The 18,208-nt window shown below is 31.7% G+C and overlaps 2 protein-coding genes and 1 non-coding gene across 4 annotated transcripts in view; 2 read left to right on the forward strand and 1 right to left on the reverse strand.

Moving 5' to 3' along the window:
* Positions 1-711: 711 nt before the first annotated feature.
* On the reverse strand, positions 712-830 carry LOC142525677 (U5 spliceosomal RNA). The gene has a single exon (XR_012815129.1). It is a non-coding gene; the product is annotated as a U5 spliceosomal RNA (small nuclear RNA).
* A 4,336-nt stretch (positions 831-5,166) lies between these two features.
* LOC142525403 (receptor kinase-like protein Xa21) lies at positions 5,167-9,986 on the forward strand. The gene is given in 5 exon segments (XM_075629690.1): positions 5,167-6,284; positions 6,287-6,758; positions 8,231-9,017; positions 9,019-9,403; positions 9,553-9,986. Coding segments are annotated over 5 exon segments (3,003 nt in total). The 5' UTR covers positions 5,167-5,269; the 3' UTR covers positions 9,897-9,986.
* A 1,790-nt stretch (positions 9,987-11,776) lies between these two features.
* LOC142525145 (ATP-dependent DNA helicase SRS2-like protein At4g25120) overlaps positions 11,777-18,208 on the forward strand; it is a 28,927-nt gene continuing 22,495 nt past the window's right edge. The window contains exons 1-12 of one of the 2 annotated variants that reach the window (XM_075629321.1): positions 11,777-12,416; positions 12,687-13,485; positions 13,562-13,603; positions 13,754-13,917; positions 14,660-14,855; positions 15,132-15,188; positions 15,275-15,380; positions 15,469-15,602; positions 15,729-15,803; positions 15,916-16,041; positions 16,105-16,236; positions 16,345-16,428. In XM_075629321.1, coding sequence (XP_075485436.1) covers positions 12,304-12,416; positions 12,687-13,485; positions 13,562-13,603; positions 13,754-13,917; positions 14,660-14,855; positions 15,132-15,188; positions 15,275-15,380; positions 15,469-15,602; positions 15,729-15,803; positions 15,916-16,041; positions 16,105-16,236; positions 16,345-16,428 — 2,028 coding nt within the window. In that variant the 5' untranslated portion in view covers positions 11,777-12,303. The remainder of the gene's footprint in view (positions 12,417-12,686; positions 13,486-13,561; positions 13,604-13,753; positions 13,918-14,659; positions 14,856-15,131; positions 15,189-15,274; positions 15,381-15,468; positions 15,603-15,728; positions 15,804-15,915; positions 16,042-16,104; positions 16,237-16,344; positions 16,429-18,208) is intronic. The other variant, XM_075629320.1, reaches the window with a different exon arrangement.

Raw genomic sequence — 18,208 nt, forward strand, 5'->3', positions numbered from 1 at the left:
TAATCTTGCTCTGTTTTGTTCCATTTCAACTGTGTTTTGCCTTTACATTTTTTGCGGTTCTTGCTAGAAACTATGCAGAAAGAATCAAAGTCCTACATTAATTCTATTTCTTTTTTAAAAAAAATATATTACAAAAAAATGCATGAAATAAAAATTGTCTAAAAAGGTTCTTTCCATGAAGTTTCATGCCAACTAAGTGCCAGAGATCTAACATTTTCTTCCCGAAAATTCCTTGCATATTTAATTTAGTAATAATTGCATGATAACATAACGTGTAACAGGAAAATTATTCTTCAGTTAAAATTAAAGTTTTCTTATTATTCAAATAATATAAATTTTCTTTATATGTTAATAAAAATTAAACTATAATTTTTATATAATATATAAGATTGTATATGTAAAATTATATATATTCATTATTAAATATTTGTTTCAAATTTAAAATATCTATATTTGGATAACTTTTCTTTTAAATATAGAATACAAACCTTTCAGGTATTTAAACAAAAACAAAAAATAAGTTGTCATATAATTTTTATTTGATTTAACTAAACATTGATGCAATATTATCAAATATAGACTAAATATTTTATGTATGTAAAGCAATTCCTAGAAATCCAACTACCAAGGTGAATAAAACCAATACAACCTTAATATTTTTATATTACAAAACAAAAAACCCCCATAAGCTTAAACTAGAATTGTTGGAGCCTTTCCCAACTGGGAAGGACCCTCCAAAAAGTGGTGTGTGCTGCTTATAAGCTGCGAGAACACGATATTCTTTAGTAAGAGGCGAAAGAATAGTGCGGTACGCGCTCACCTCACAGCTTCGTGAGGTGTAGGAAGACTGAAGTTATCGTTTCCTATGAAATGCCTGCATCTCAGCTGTTCCCTGTGGAATTGGGAATGACTTCAATTATGTATTTTACTGCACTATCTTCTTCTTGATCTATTTTCTTGGGAGACTAGCGATCTCAAATTCGCTGTCGTAACAATATAACTACAGCAAAACTTCTATAAATTAATAACATATCTAAAATAATATTTTTTTCCTCGGTCCCGAATCGGGCAAATGAATTAATAGTTTTGATAAATTAATTAGATAATAATTTTTCGGAAGACTCTTGTATAAATATATGGTTCCATCCATATTATAAATTAATAATTCTCTAAAATTATAAACATAACTTGCACAAATTAGTCGGAAAAAGATTATATCCACGTCTGTAGGTGAATCTTTACAAATTTTACATTTCTGGCTGTCAAGATGCTAGCATACGAGCCTTTGTGATTCAAGTGTACCACTATAACCTTTCTTGAATCACAATAGCAAACCGATTTTAGCTTTTACAAAAATAATAGAATTCTACAAAAAAAATTACAAATGTTTAATACAATCTTGCAAAATAAGTCTACAAGAATATATGAAATTTATTTATAACTTTATGTAATTCGGTGAAATCAATATAAATCTTTCAACTCCGTTAAACTCTATCATTTTTTTTAAAAAAAATTCTCTATATAAAGTTTTTGTAGTTTATAAGAAAATTTTCATTTTTATTGTTATAATTTCTGAAAAAGACTAAAAGTTGAAGTCGAAGTAGACGATCAAATAAATTTACACATTTGAATCTAAAATAACTAAATACTCCTTCCGTCCCAATTATGTAGTTCACATTTATTTTTTCATTCATCTCAAATATATAGTCAAATTTCTACATTTATAAACTATTTTACTAACATACCCTTATTTAATGTGTATAGATCTATTCAATATTTCATTTCTCTATATCATTAAATAAGGGGATAGTATTCTTTGTAGAGATCTGCTAAATTTTTTTAAATAACAGATTTTTGTGGAGTTGATAAATTTCTATTGACTCTTGTGGAATCTCAAATATTTCTAAATATTTTAACAAAATCTTAAAATATCTTTTCGATTTATTTTGCATGACTTTTATTGACATTTGTAAACTTTTTCATAAAACCTTATGGATTTTTTTGTAATTTATTATTATGATTTTTAAAAATTTATTTGAACTAACAATTAAATATGAATAACTTTTATTTATTTCAAATATATTTATCTCTCAATATAATTTTTTTACTTATTGATTTAATTTACAAAAGATAATTAATGAGTCGGTACTAAATTTATTGCAATTAAATTTCAATTATCAACTCAATTCAACATGTTTGTTTATTTATTTAATATTTTTAAAAATATATATAAAATCAATTTTCTATATTAATAAATAATCAAGCTTAAAATAATTTCATTCATTTTAAATAAATTTTTATATAAAAATATATCAATTTTGTTTTTGACAATATATCTTAAAAAAACGCAAGACAATTATTGTATCTGAAAATAAATTATAAGTATGTTAAAATATTTTCAATTATTGTGACTTTATAAAATTTTAATATATTTATAGTTATTCTTGAATATATATATATATATATATATATATATATATATATATATAATATATATATATATATATATATATATATATATATTCAAGTTAATAAAAAAAAGTTATTCACTATCGTACAAGAATTTTGAGTTATAATCAAAATTAAGATATGGATTAACTACAATTATAGAAAATAATGAGACAACAAATGGTATATAATAATTATTAAAAAATAAATTTTACTTATTAAAAATAATTATCATTTCAATTTTTGGGTCAATAAAATATTATAATTTTTTTGTTATATAGTATAATAAATTTTTATTACAAATTTTAATAAATATAATTTTAAATTTTACGAGATTTTGTGACTGAAACTGAAAAATAAAATAAAAGATGTTAATAATTTTGATTTTAAACTATTGTTAGTAGTAAAAAAACGTGTTTTTAAAAAGTCCAAATATAAGAAAAAAAAATATGGAGGAGAAAAGAATGAAAATTTAGTGCTTGTATTGATATTATTTTTAATAGCACAAAACTTTTAGGAGACAGTCTCACGGGTCAATTTTGTGAGATGAATATTCTATTTGGATCACTCATAAAAAATTTTATTTATTTTATTGTAAATATGGACATGGTTGACATGTCTCACGAATAAATATCCATGAGACCGTTTCACAAAAGATCTAATTTTTTAATATAAATGAAAGTGAGTATCTGAGTTTGAGAGATTTTCCAAATAAATGTCCATCTAAATCTTTAAGTTGAATTTATTCTTTAATTCTTGTATTTAATAAAATTTTATATAATCATTAAAAGTCTATTAATATTTTAAATACATATGAACTTTTGTAGGGATGTAATCGAGTCGAGCCGAGCCGAACTCTTGAATGTTTGAGCTGGACTCGTTTATAATCGAGCCGAGCTCGAGCTTTATTTAACAAATATATTCATGACTCACGAGTTTATTCAAGCTTTTATCGAGTTTAAACGTGCTTAATAAATATGAATTATATATTTAAATTTTCATTAAATTCATTAAAAATAAATTATATATTTAGAGAAAAATATAACATTCTTATTAAAAATTTTAAATTTATTATAATAAATAAATTTAATAGATTTTTCTATATATTTCATAAGTAATGTGCAAAATCAATAAATCAAATATCAAAATTATTATATTTTCATCTAAGAGATGACTCAGGAACTTACCAACGAACATGTTCACGAGCTAACGAGCCGAATACTGTAAAGCTTGAGCTTGATTTGTTTAATTTAATGAGCCTCATTAAACGAGCTTTTATCGAATCGAGCTTCGAATAGCTCACAGACGGTTTGGTTCATTTACATCCCTAGACTTTTGTAGAATTTTTAAAAGTTAATTTTGGATGTTACATGACTTTTTAAACTCTAAAAAAATTTATATTGAATACCACTAAATTTTTATAGAGTATATAAAAGTCTAGCTTTAATACCTCTAAACTTTTAAACTCCATAAAAGTCATTAAAAGTCTAGAACCAATATATCCTCTTAAATATCCATCAACATAGTTGTATTTGTGTTCAGTCTCTGTTAGACCAATTTTTTTTTCTGCAGTCCCTAATTCACACACAAAATGTTTTTACACTCCGTAGGTTCACATGTGTTTTTCGTATGAAATTCGATACAAAATATTGAAAATCTAGAACTGATATATGATATTTGAATAATAATTGTTTTATATCTGCTACAAAAGATAAAATTTTGAGTATAAATTTGAAACAACTATATTAATATCAACACTTGCTACACTTGTTTGTGTGCTCAAATATCATATATTAGTACCATGTCTGAAAAATTGATACTGAAATATCATATATGAGTACCACATTTTTAATGTTTTGTGCTGATTTTCATTTGAAAAAAGACACGAGTCATTAATATCAATACTTGTTATATATGTTTTGGAACTTAAAAGTCATATTAGTACCAAATCTAAAATATTTTGTACTTAAACATCATATATCATTATCATATTTTAATTTTTTTGTACTTATTTTCATATGTAAAAAGATATGTCATTAATACCAATATTTATTATATATGTTCGAGTAATCAAAAATCATATATTAGTGTCAGATCTAAAATATTTTGTTCTCAAATAACATATATTAGTATTAGATTTTCAATTTTTTGTACTGAATTTCATCCGATAAAACAATTTGGGACCATAGCGTGCCGCAATATTTTTTGCGTGAATCAAAGACCGCCAAAAAAATTTGTCTTATAGAGACTAAATACAAATACAACTATGTTGATGAGATTTATTCCATCAACATACAAATACAAATATTGTGGTTTAGTCCATAAATATTTTTCATAATTATGGTGTGATCTTTATTTAAATATAAATTAAATTAATTAAAAAAAACTTTATAAACATACAACACGTGATATTAATTATTAACTTGTCATGCGCCAATCTTTAGAAGAATTTGACAAAATTTGGACATGGATGTCGTGTCATATCTATGCTTGGATCCAGGTGGCCAAATCCAAAGAAAATCCTCAATAATAAAAAAATTTAGGAAAGAATCATATTTCTCTAAAACTCAATTTTTTTTAGAGCATTAAAGCTCAAATTTCATCAATTCTAAAGAGAAAACATCGTATATTTTTTTCTCGAGTAGAATCAGGAATTGTTCAATACTCCGAGTCAGATGCTTTTTTCTGCGTAGACTAACTTAAGAGTCTTGTGTGCCATTTGGATTTTCCACAAGCAATAATGATCAAACCCCACCATTGTTGTAAACACACACACAGATATATATGGGGGTATATCAATCAGTTCTTGTGATACTAAACTATGGCAAAATACACAACTGATCTTGTTTGCATTATTTTTGGGTTTTATTGTATTGCAATAACTCCTCCATTGACATGCTCAGATAATGAAACTGATTTACTTGCATTGCTAGCCTTTCAAGCTTCCATTGTTGATCCGCTTGGAGCTTTGAAGTCGTGGAGTAAAGCCCAAAACTATTGCAGATGGAATGGCATTAGCTGTGGTTCCAAACACCCTGATAGAGTTGTGGAGATAAACCTCATGTCTCAAGGTTTGGGGGGATCCCTTTCCCCTCATGTAGGTAATCTCTCCTTTCTTAGCAAAATCAATATACAAAACAACACTTTCAATAGTGAAATTCCCCAAGAGATAGGTCGCTTGAGGCGCCTAGAGTATGTAGACTTTAGCAATAATTCTTTCATTGGGGAAATACCAAGAAATATATCCCGATGTCCAGCTCTTTGGTACCTTGACTTGAATGGCAATAGCTTATCGGGAAGTATTCCACCCGAGCTTGGTTTTTTGCTCAACCTTGAACAGCTTGGGTTAGGGAAAAACAATCTTTCAGGGGTAATCCCTCCATCTCTTGGCAATCTAACATCTCTCGTGCAGATTTCTTTGTGGGTATGTAACTTGGAGGGAGAAATTCCGGAGTCTTTTGCACAACTTCGGAGACTTAAATTTCTTACATTACCCGGAAATAGTTTGACAGGCAGAATCCCTTCAGGTCTTTTCAACATATCCACTCTCATTGATTTTGGAGTTTCCAGTAATAAACTCCAAGGGGTCATACCTGATAACATAGATCTCACACTTCCTAATCTAATGGGCCTTTATTTGGGAAGCAACCAATTTACCGGAGAACTTCCAGGGTCGTTGTCAAACATTACCTCCCTTGAAATAATATCCTTGGACTACAACAGTTTCACGGGGCAGATACCAAAAGAACTCGGCAGGCTTCCTAATCTCAAGTTCTTTATCACCACTGGTAATCATTTTCAAGATGATATAAATTTTATTGCATCATTCACAAATTGCACAACCTAATGACTCTTGAAGTTGGTGATAATATATTAAGAGGTACATTGCCAGACTCGATGTCTAATCTTTCAAGTCAAATCTATAACCTGGAGATATCTGAAACTCATATACATGGAAATATTCCCCCCGGCATTGGAAATCTCGTTGGTCTCGCTCGACTTTTCCTATATGACAATAATCTTGAAGGTCCTATTCCTTTTAGCATCGGGAAACTTTCTAATTTGGAAGATCTTGCCTTGGAAAGAAATAAATTTGCAAACAAGATTCCACATTCATTTGGAAACTTGACTATGTTAATTCACTTGACCTTGCAAGAAAACAACTTGTCTAGAAGTATACCTCAGAGTCTCGGTAATTGCACCAGCTTGCTGTACTTGGATATAGCAGACAATCTTCTCGATGGCTCCATTCCTCCACAGATTATGAGTCTTCCATCCATTTCAATATTCTTAATTCTATCTGATAATTGTGAAGACCCGAAATCTTGCAACGAGAAAATCTATATATGTCATAGGAAATTTCAGCTCATTTTTGGCACAACATTTTGTTTAGTTCCATACAATCATAATCAAGAAAATTTGAATAATCATTGTCCCTTCACTACTGAACATTTATCACTATATGAAAGTGCACCGATCATAGGAGAGGTCCATGCAGCCAAAATCACTCTCCATTTGCACTTAAGGAAAACCAAAATCACTCATGAATCTCGGGTGTGTATCTTGAATCAAGGAGAGGCCACGTTCATTCGGGAGAGAAAAGTTCAATCATCACGTTGATTAAGCAATCAGCGGCATTGTTGGAGTGATACGTGCTTACCTTTATAGTTGATCATTCAAGCCTATATAAGAAGCAAACTCCCTTCCCATAACTTCAAGAATTCAAAATTTAGCATTTGCAGCAGCCTAGTCGAAGCTCTACCGCAGCCTTGTTCGAACGAAGTTCTTTTAGCATGTCTTTCTAGCGCCTTAATCCAAACGAAATCAAGTAAGTGGGCTTTTGCTATGTATTTCTTTGTAACTTAAACTTTGTATAAGTATTTCATGACATGCGTCTATGTGTGTCAAATCATTTTCGGAAAATGCTATTATATATTTTATAAAATCTCGATCGATGTACGATATGTTCTTCTATTTCCGGTGTTCTTTGATTCTGCTGAGTTCATTCAAAAATTCCGATAAGTGTTGTTTGATACATCTGATTCTGTGGTGCACTGTTATGATTCGAGTGGGATATGGAACGACGATTGTAAATTTATATGGCCCCCACCAGTGGGTATAAAACTGTGTTCCGGCCCCCATCAGTGGGTATAGAACTGTGTTCCGGCCCCCATCAGTGGGTATAAAACTGTGTTTTGGCCTCACCCCTTAGAGGACTAACATATTGGGGGCAATTTGACCATGGATAACGAGATGAATAACAATGTTTTCGTTTGTTCTGATTCGTTCTGTTCTGAATCGTCTGATAATCTCTGTTTCGTATTTCGATTCTGACTCTGATCTGATATGTTATACTACGTTTTGAAAATCAGTTTGCAATATGGGTTTTAAATTATATTTATATGTACTTGTGGTAATCGATCGGCCCCCACTTGCTGAGTGTTTTCCAAAATACTCACCCCTTACATCTCTCTCCAGATAAGAACGAAGATCAATTAGACGACGATGAATAAGACATGCTTCGGGGTTGGTGATGAAGTGTCGAGATATGAAGATTTCTCGCTCAAGTTCTTCCTAAGTTTTGATCCAAGTTGTACATTGCTTCCGCACACTTTATTTCGTTTTGAAATTTATCGCTGTAAGACAAGATTATTTTGAGTTAATTATGAAATATACTGGTTTCGGTTTATACTGAACTACGAGGCTTGTTGTTTGGCGATTATGTGATTGTTGAACAACGCCGGTGTCTACTAACCCCGGTCTCGGGGCGTGACAATAATGACTTCACTGGTTCAATTCCAACCGAAGTGGGCTCCTTAACACACCTTTCATACTTAGACTTGTCAAATAATAGACTATCGGGTCTAGTTCCAAATTCTGTTAGTGGTTGCATTAGCCTGCAACGGCTTCACCTTGATGGTAATTTGCTTCAAGGAGAGATACCATCGGCACTGAGTTCCTTGAAGGCTTTGCAAGATTTGGATCTCTCAAGAAACAATTTGTCTGGTAAAATCCCATTGTTTCTCAGTCATCTAAATCTGGAAAACTTGAATCTATCATTCAATAGGCTCAACGGTGAAGTCCCGATACAAGGAGTGTTTGGAAATAAGACAGCAATATCTGTTGAAGGGAACAAAGAACTATGCGGAGGAATTCTTGAGTTAAAGCTCCCTCCTTGCCCTTCTTCAAAGTCCAATAAGAAACACTTGCCAACTTCACTTAAAATCTTTGTTCCGACACTAGCCGCTGGAGTCTTATGCATTACACTTAGTGTATCCATTTTCACATACATTTATCGACGAAAAAAGATGAAAAACCATTATAAGGGGTCATTACATGATGCCCAATTCATGAGGTTATCCTATGAAGATCTCTTAAAAGCCACTCGTGGATTCTCTGAAGATAAATTGCTTGGTGCTGGAAGATTTGGAACTGTTTATAAAGGGATTCTCGATGATGGAAAGACATTGGTGGCAGTCAAAGTGCTTAATCTTTTTGCCAGAGGTGCCTCTAAAAGCTTTATAGCAGAATGCATCGCACTAAAAGGAACAAGGCATATGAATCTTTTGGAAACTTTTGAGCGTTTGTGACAGTGTAGATTTCCAGATAAATGAATTTAAAGCATTGGTCTATGAATTTATGGCTAATGGGAGTTTGGAAAACTTTTTGTACCCTCGAGAGAAAAAAGAAGAATGTGTTGAGTTCCGGAGCCTTGACATTCTGCAGAAGCTCAAAGTCGCAATTGATATTGCTCATGCACTTGAGTACCTACATATTGGCATTGATTCACCTATCATTCATGGGGATTTGAAGCCAAGTAATGTTCTATTGGATGATGATATGACTGCACATGTGGGTGATATTGGATTATCTAAGGTAGTTTCAAGCATGCTGGAAGCACCTGAGAGCACCAGTACAATTGGGATCAGAGGTACCATAGGTTATGTTCCTCCAGGTATGTTTTCTTATTCTCTTATCTAACAAACTTAATACCTCCCCGGAGAAAAAATAAATGGAAGTTATGTCAATAATTCATTAGCATTGAACTTGTGAGCAAAAAACAACTGCTATATTTGATTCAATATTCCTTGAACCAATAATCAGAATATGGTACAAGTAACTCAGTCTCAATGAAAGGCGATGTCTATAGCTATGGGATTCTTTTGTTGGAGATGTTCACGGGTAAAAGACCAACAGATCAAACCTTCAACGAGAACCTAAATCTTCACAGTTTCGTCACTAGTGTTTTGCCAAATCATGTGGCAGAGATTGTTGATCCCGCCATTCTCGAAGGACATGACATGAACAAGAAGATGAAGGAATGTGTGACATCTATATTAAGCGTCGGAGTGACATGTTCAAGAAATATACCGATTGACAGAATGTGCATGACTGATGTTGTTCGAGAACTTTGTAAGATAAGAGATTATTATACGGCTCAAGATTGAGATAAGGTTTATAGTCATTCATTTGATGCAGGGATGAGATGTTTTAATTAATATGTAAATATATTATTATGACAATGGATTATTACGTAATTACTCGGGTTATCGTGTTTTATACTATTTTATAAATAACATATTTTTATACTAAATATCAGTGTTTCGTTGCACGCGTTATGTGTTTGTATAGTTTTTTTTTAAAAAAATTTATTTGGCATCTAATTAATATTTTGTACCTGGTTTGCCATCCAAAGACCAATTGGTCAAGATTTTAAAAATTCTTCCAAATGAGATTTTATAAGAGTAAACACATGAATATCTTTAAGTTTAAAATAACTTCATTCAAACACTTTAACAACTTATAAGTTTTTAAAACAACTTAAAAGATACAAGAGCTTATAATTTGTTTTAAATAAATTTTAAATCGTGCTATTAACTCCAGGCAAGAAGTAATTATTTGATATCTTTTAAATTTTAGGGAAAAAGTATTCTGTTAAAAAAATATTTGGAAACTAAACTGTTATAGACTTCTAGGCAGCTCAATTATTTTTACAACAATGGCGTTAAATTTTGATTATAACTAATTTAAAATAATAAGTTACAAAAGTTTATGATGATAAATTTTAATCATATTGGGATGTGTCAAATTTTATTTTTACTATATTAACATTTTATATAATTTTTTTTCAAATTTTTCTTGTATATATATTATAATAAAATATGTCAAAATAAAATAAATGTGATTTTATTTATCAATAATATTTTACCTTCTAATATTAGAATGTAAAATTTTTAGTCCCTACATTTAAAAGAATGGGATGTGCTTAATCCTTGTCGTTAACTTTATGGTTAAAGACAATGTAGGGACCGAACATGTCACATTTTTTCCGAAATTTAGGGACCAAAATTATTATATTGAAATGTTTAGGGACCGAAAACGTTTCGGTATGAAAGTATGTGGACTAAAAGCATAATTTTCCCTATATGCTTATGTGTGTATGTACTCGTACATTTATGTTTGGTTTCTTACCACAATTCTAATTTCTACTTAATCACTTAATTAGTACACCCATGCTGCATGCTCATTTGACATTTCGTCCTTATGCAGTATTTAGTAGGGGTGATCACAAATTAACTGTCCGAACCGAATTGCACCACAGTGGTTTATTCCTATTGTTTTATGAAAATTGAGATTAAAAATAATAATCATAAATCGCATTGCATACATGGTTCAATTATTATTATTATTATTATTATTATTATTATTATTATTTTACCAAGAACTGCACCAAGCCACTTCACCTAAACCGTTTGCCATAATATTTGGCATATGATCATAATAATTTGTAAAAAACATATTCAATTAAAGAAGTCGACGCTCATTATATCTCAACTCTCTTCAAAATTATCGCTCATACAGAAAACTCATATTCTTCTTAATTATTCTTCATATTAGTATTCTGTTATAGTAAATTTTTTTTACTGCAAATATTTTGTTTGAAGTTTGAAAGTAAAAAAATGACAAAATAATGTAAATATCATTTTTATTGTGAGTGCGTTGTGCTATTCAATTATTAACTTAATTTTGAATCTTGATAATTGTTTTTATCTAATTTTATCTTTGTAATTGTGTTATATTTTATATTTAAAAGACATTATATTGTTATTGATTACGAATAAATTTGAATATATGTTCTAATATTTTTAATTTAAAAAAACCACAAACCGATCGTAACCGCATGAAATAGATCAAAACCGACTAATCCTACATGTAAAACCATGATATTTTTTACAATTCTACCTATTGCACATGACAATTCGGTTTGAATTTTTTTCAAAGAAGCACAAAACATCACCATGATCACACCGAGTATTTAATAGTGACCCCCCTCCATTTTTCAGAGAAGAAATGTCTTTCCCATTACATGTTTTACAACCAAGTAAAAATCCAAAACACATATAAAAATCTTCATAAATAGTAAAATGATCTTTTAAACTCAATATTTAAAAAAATATCCAGGCGTAAAACCATTGTAAATGAGATAAATGTGATTTATTTTTTAGAAACTCAGGGTTTTATGAACCTAAAATTTTAGACAGGGGTTTTATTTTAATATAATTTTTTGAACCAATTTTTCTAAAAATATTTCTTTGGGGGAGATAAATACAATTTGCCCACACAAATGTCCTAACGTTGTAAAAGTAGTTAACAAACAATGGGGATAAATTGCAATTTGCTTAAACTCTTTGGCCACGCCCATTATAAAACGGTAGCCTATGGGAGGGAAAATTTAAATGACATTGGCCACCACTCTTTGTTCACTGTACTCTAGGGCTCCGTTGAATTGAATTTCGTTCTCAATCAGCCAAGAGTTCTCGCAGGCTCGGCTATCAACATAGATGAGATATAAATATGAACGACAAGGAAAATGCTGGAGGTGAATTATCATCAGAGCAGCGGTCCCGAATTTCCCAAAGTTTCAGGGCTGCGAAGGCACTGCTCTCCCGCAAACGAGCGCGTTTAGAGTAAGTTATGATCCCATTAGTTTCCAAAAGGCTGTTTTATCGAGTCAATTTGTTTTATTATTCTGGGATGGAGGAAAAATTACTTCTTGTTCAGTATTATTCAAGATTGGGTGGGAATAAGGTTCGTTCGGGATTTAATGGTTCATTTTATTTTTATTTTTTAAGATTTTCAGGCATAGCCGTTACATTTTCTTTTAAATATTGTCGTTATTGGCAATATATGTTTTGTATATTGGAAGTTCTGACGCATTTGAATTTTAAACGGTTCAGGGATCAAGATGAGAAGGTAAGAGAAAGCCAGGTGACATTCGGTGAGATAAAGAGGGCTCCTCTTTCGGAAATTTCGTCGAATTTATCAGCTACAGTTTCTTCAAAAGGTTGCAATTTATCAAATTGTGAGAAAGGTGACCATGTTAAGAACAGGGTTAAGAGGGGAATGCTCTCAATTTCCAATAGGCAAGTTAGATGTAGAGCTGGTCCGTGTTCATCAAATGAATCAATCAGTGGAATTGAACTGGTTGATGCTGGATTTGAGGTAGAGAAAGTAGGTTTTTCTTCAGAAGATGGATCAGATATAAATTTGTGTGGCACTCCCATAAAGCAACACGGCTATGCCAATGGGTGTGAGTGGAATTCAAATAACAGTTCTGTGAAACCTCTGGATTGTCCTGACATGAACGGCTGTTTGATGACACATGATATTGTGGCAAATGGTTTTGATGAGTCAATTTTAGAACAAATTGATGCTCTCTGTGAACAAAAGTTAATTGGAGAATATGTGAGGGTTGATAGCTCAATTAACAGCTCAATTAACCAAATGGATAGTGAAATTTTGTCTACGAGTTGTGAAGAGGCTAGAACCGTTACTAATTTTGATGTTAGCGAGGAAAAATTAAATAATAAACAAATTATAAATTCTGGTGCGGTCAAATCACCAGATGAAGGTGCTAAAAACATGCCTGAAGAATATGCAAAGTATATTCAGTCTTTGAATGAGAGGCAGCGAGAAGCAGCATGTTTTGACATTTCAATCCCTTTGGTGATTGTTGCTGGACCAGGAAGCGGGAAGGTCTGCTCTCTGCCAATCTTTCAATCACATGTTTGCTTGCCCTTTTCATTCTTAATCTTATTGGTTCCCATGTCAGACATCTACCATGGTTGCACGAATTTTGATGCTTCTAAATGAGGTAATGTTTAGTGATTGAAAATGCTCATGTTGATCAAGCTTATTATTTTCCTCTCCAGCTGATTAGGCCTTCCCCGGTCTTCTTATATTTGTGCATTTTTTCTTCCACGATATAAACTTCTTTTCCACTCTATTCTGTAATCAATTCCAGGGTATTGGTACGTCCCATATTTTGGCTATGACATTTACCACGGCTGCTGCCACCGAACTTCGTGAGAGGATTGGAGCATTTGCTGGAAAGGAAGCAGCAAAAGATCTTACTATCTGCACTTTTCATTCATTTTCTTTGCAACTCTGTCGTCAGCATGCTGAGAAGTATGTATATCTCCACACTCATAGATTATAATTTTGATTCCAAATTAATTTACTTTTGAAAGTTCATTTTGGCTGGTTTATATTAAATTTTCAACGAATAAACAATTAAAGCAGATTGTAGTCCATCCAATTCAAGTATTTGCACGTTGATGGGATCATTGAATAAGTGGACTAACTCTAACTGCATGGTTGGATATATTATCTTATGTTTATACTTTTAGAAACTACTTTTAAATGATATACAATCAATGTAACTCGTAGCATGATAAAAGTTCAGGAATGTGCCAAAATTGTTATCCAATGACTTATTGTAGAATGTCCAGAGGAAAGTTTTTTGGGTAAGGTGATGGTGCCACTAGTATTGGTGCTAGTTTATTATATTTCACCAATGCAGAATTAGTTTTATTTTTTAAACATTGTAAAGACATTTACATCAATCATCTTGTTGAGTTTCATAATGTGTTTGCTTGCTGTCTAATACATAGTACTATATTGTGCTTCTCTTCAGTACCACTAATAGTTCATGAGTTGTCCTGGCATAGATTTCTTGGCCAACACACGCTTCAAGCTAATTCTGACAATATCACTAAAATAATATTTTGTGCACCGGACTTGTTATTTACTGTTGCAAGAAACATTTAGTTTGATTCTTTCTCAACCATCGTCCTATTCTTAATCTTACCTTATGAATAGGCTTTTTTTTAATCATTCTCAAGTTGATATGAACATTTTATCTCTACAGGTTAAGCCGCACAACCGAATTTCTAATTTATGGGCATGGCCAACAAAGAAGAGCCATCATCGAGGCTGTTCGTCTATTGGAGGATGGAAAAAGAATGGCTAATAATGAGCTTTGCAAGTTTACTGAATTATCTGAGGTTAATTCTCTTAAACATTTCAAAGACAAGTCAAAGAAATGGCTAAAGTTTGTTACTCAGGTAATTAATTTCCGTCTTTCTGCTGTATACATTTATGGAGAAGGATTTAAACTTCATAATGTCTATTAACAACCAATGGCTTGAAAGCAAGAGGACACACTTGTAGTGTGTTTGAAATGCACAGGACTTGATAGAACCCAACACCGATACACATGATGTTGAAAAATATGCACTAACATAATTAACCTTTCAACTAAATTTAAGTATTTCACATGTTTTTCTTTTTGTTTATCTCATTGTCGTGTTGCTTGTATTAATGGAAATACTACATTTCAGGCTAAAGCTTCTGGAAGGTCGCCTGAAGATCTTCATAAAATGGGCGATGAGATGGGAGTAAGTTGTTATGTAGTTTTTTTCTTTTTCCTTTTGCTTCATTTGGTTTTATCCCTTGGCATTGAAAGTTAAAAAATCTGCTTCAGGCTACAATTCTCCAGAACTACAATAACATATTGAAATCTTGTAATGCATTGGACTACCACGACTTCATCAATTATTCTGTGAAGCTACTGACAGATTTTCCCGAAGGTTTGTCATATGCGCCAATTAAATATGGGATTTCAGTAAATTTTGTTGGGTAATGACCCTTTTAATTATCTTGTGATCTTGTCCGCAGTACTTGAGGAGTATCAAGAATCATGGAAAGCAATTGTGATTGATGAATTCCAGGATACCAGTGTCATGCAATATAGCTTGCTGCGGATCCTTGCATCCCATAAACGTATAACTATTGTTGGTGATGAAGATCAGGTTCATTTCTTCCTCAATACTTTTTAATCTTAAACTTGGTAATATTGCCTCTTGATTTACCTTTGGAGTAATTTTCTAATAATTTATTTGATTTTTTTTAATCACAATTCACCAATCATCCTGCAGTCAATTTTTAGTTTTAATGGTGCTGATGTTTCTGGATTCCATGCATTTAGAAAAGATTTTCCAATGTACAAAGAGGTTAGCCTTGTGTTATTTTCCCCCTCTAATATACACAGTCTATGTTTGAAAAGCTGCTAGTTTTAGAAAAATGCCTTTAATTTAATGATGTTTCTTCTTCTCATTTCTTCAGGTGAGACTAAATAAAAATTATAGGTCCACTCGCTGCATTGTTGAAGCTGCATCAAACCTCATACAAAATAATTTAAAAAGGTGCAATTCAAAGGATGTTCTTACGGATAACGCTTCTGGGTCAAAGGTAAACACCCTTGAAAACTCTGTGCTTTCTCCTTTTGTATTATGACTAATTTTTTTTGACCAGATAACTATGAAGGAGTGTGGCAATGAAGATGCACAGTGTGCTTTTGTGATCGATAAAGTATTGGAAATCACATCAGACCCTTCATCTGCTAATTCCTCCTGTGGAAATATTGCTGTGCTCTACCGGAGGCAGGTTAAGTTAATTTTAGTTATGTTCAACTTTAAGTGCAGGTGCATTCGGTCATTAGATAAATGTTGTATGCCACCCGTGCACTTAATGTGGCCATTCCTTGTTAAACAGGTAACCGGTAGAATATTACAAACTGCTTTCCGCAGTAGAAAAATACCTTTCAACACACATGGAGTGGCCTTCTATCGCAAAAAGGTAGCAAATTTGAGTTAAAATTCTCACAAGTTCCACAACTACTTTATGGGTTTCTTTAAATTTGAACTAGATTTTATCTGCTAGGCGTATTATTTATCATATTTGCCTACAATTGCACTTTCTATTTATGAAATAAGTGAAGTTGGATATCATGGAGTTGTAACACATAATATTCAAAATGTAGTCATTCCTCTGAAAGTAAAGAATCTAGCTTAACAGCAATGAATGACCATTTATTCTTCTTTAAGCATTGAGTGACATCTCTCTCTCGATCAGTATTCAGTGTCGACTTCCCACTTCTGAGAAGTTTAGCATTGGAAGAGAAACTCTTTCTCATTCTTATTTTTAATATATTATTCAGTCAAAAGTATTCATTTAAATAGGCAAAGATGACAAAATTAAATCCCATCAAATCGGGGATAATATTCTATCACAATCCTATCATGCGAAAATCAACTCAAATTAAATCAAATCTATATGTAAATTGATTTATTCAAATATGGGTAAACTTATCAACATATACTTTGTTCTTATAGCGCATAAGCATGCATTTAGGGTTGTATGTTGAGAAGGAGCTCTTCTTTGTGCTAAGTATTAGGAGTTCAATCTTGACGGAAATTGTGATTTTGTTACCAATTTTTTTGTGGCTTCCATAAAATCTTATTAAGAAGGAAAAGAAAATACTAATGTCTAATTGCTTGACGGAAACAATCTAGATTGGGTTCAATGTTGGAGTTTTAATTGACATCGTGAATCTTATTTGCACTAAATAGATATGGACTTCCCCTATATAAATGAATGGCAAATGTAATCTCCACCTGTGTGCAGAGGTTGGGGAAATCTGAAGTTATTTAAGATCAATTCTATTGTTAACAATATTCTTAGTGAAAGCATTATAGCTTTGAAAACATAGTCTTTGCTCGTCAGATACATCCAGAGTCAAAGTTTCAAATATTAGTTACTTATATGTAAGAAGTTGGAATTTTCCGAGCCATTCTTCTTTATTTGTTCTGTCTGAAGTGCATTGCTTAATAATATCACCTTTATTATGTGTTTTTGCGGATTACTCATCCGCATGTTTGTAATCCCTTCTATTATTATAATAAAGTTTAGTTTCAAATAAAAAAAAGAGTTGGATAGCTTTTTTCAGAGAATGAGATTAAAAGAAAAATGTTTGAGAGCAACGGAGAAAAGCTCCAGATCCAGTTGGTTTTACGTTGGCATTTTTTAGGAATGTTGGGATTTTGTCCAAGGAGATCCGATGCATGTTTTTGATGAGTTCTTTGAGGGGTGTTATAAATGGTATTACCAATTAGACATACACATCTGCCTGATACCGAAAATTTGTGTTACGATCCCCATCACTCAACTATTTCACTTTCGTCTTTTGATTATCTATCTGATTTCTTTGGCATACTAGCTCTTCTAGTGCACATTTGGTATCATTCCTCTCGACTGCTAACTTATCTGAGCACTGACCCTCAAGTTCTTGCTCATCCTAGCGTCATATTTTATTTTCTAACTCCACTAATCTCATTTATGTGTTTCCGAAAACTTCTTTATTCCAAATTAAAAGCTCACTTTTGACTATTTAAAATAGTCAGTTGAAGAATGTTGGGACAAAATTAAGATTCGGGCATCTAGTTGGATTGAAAAACATGTAGAGTTTAAGAACTTCTCGATTTCAGACTTTATGAGAAATTGGAGTTGTATATGTTGTTAAGCATGGTTTGTCTTTTTTTTTCCTTTCTGTGCGGATCATTATCATTTGTCTGCTATA

The sequence above is a fragment of the Primulina tabacum genome, chromosome 14, assembly GCF_025594145.1.
Source record: "Primulina tabacum isolate GXHZ01 chromosome 14, ASM2559414v2, whole genome shotgun sequence".
NCBI lineage: Eukaryota > Viridiplantae > Streptophyta > Magnoliopsida > Lamiales > Gesneriaceae > Primulina > Primulina tabacum.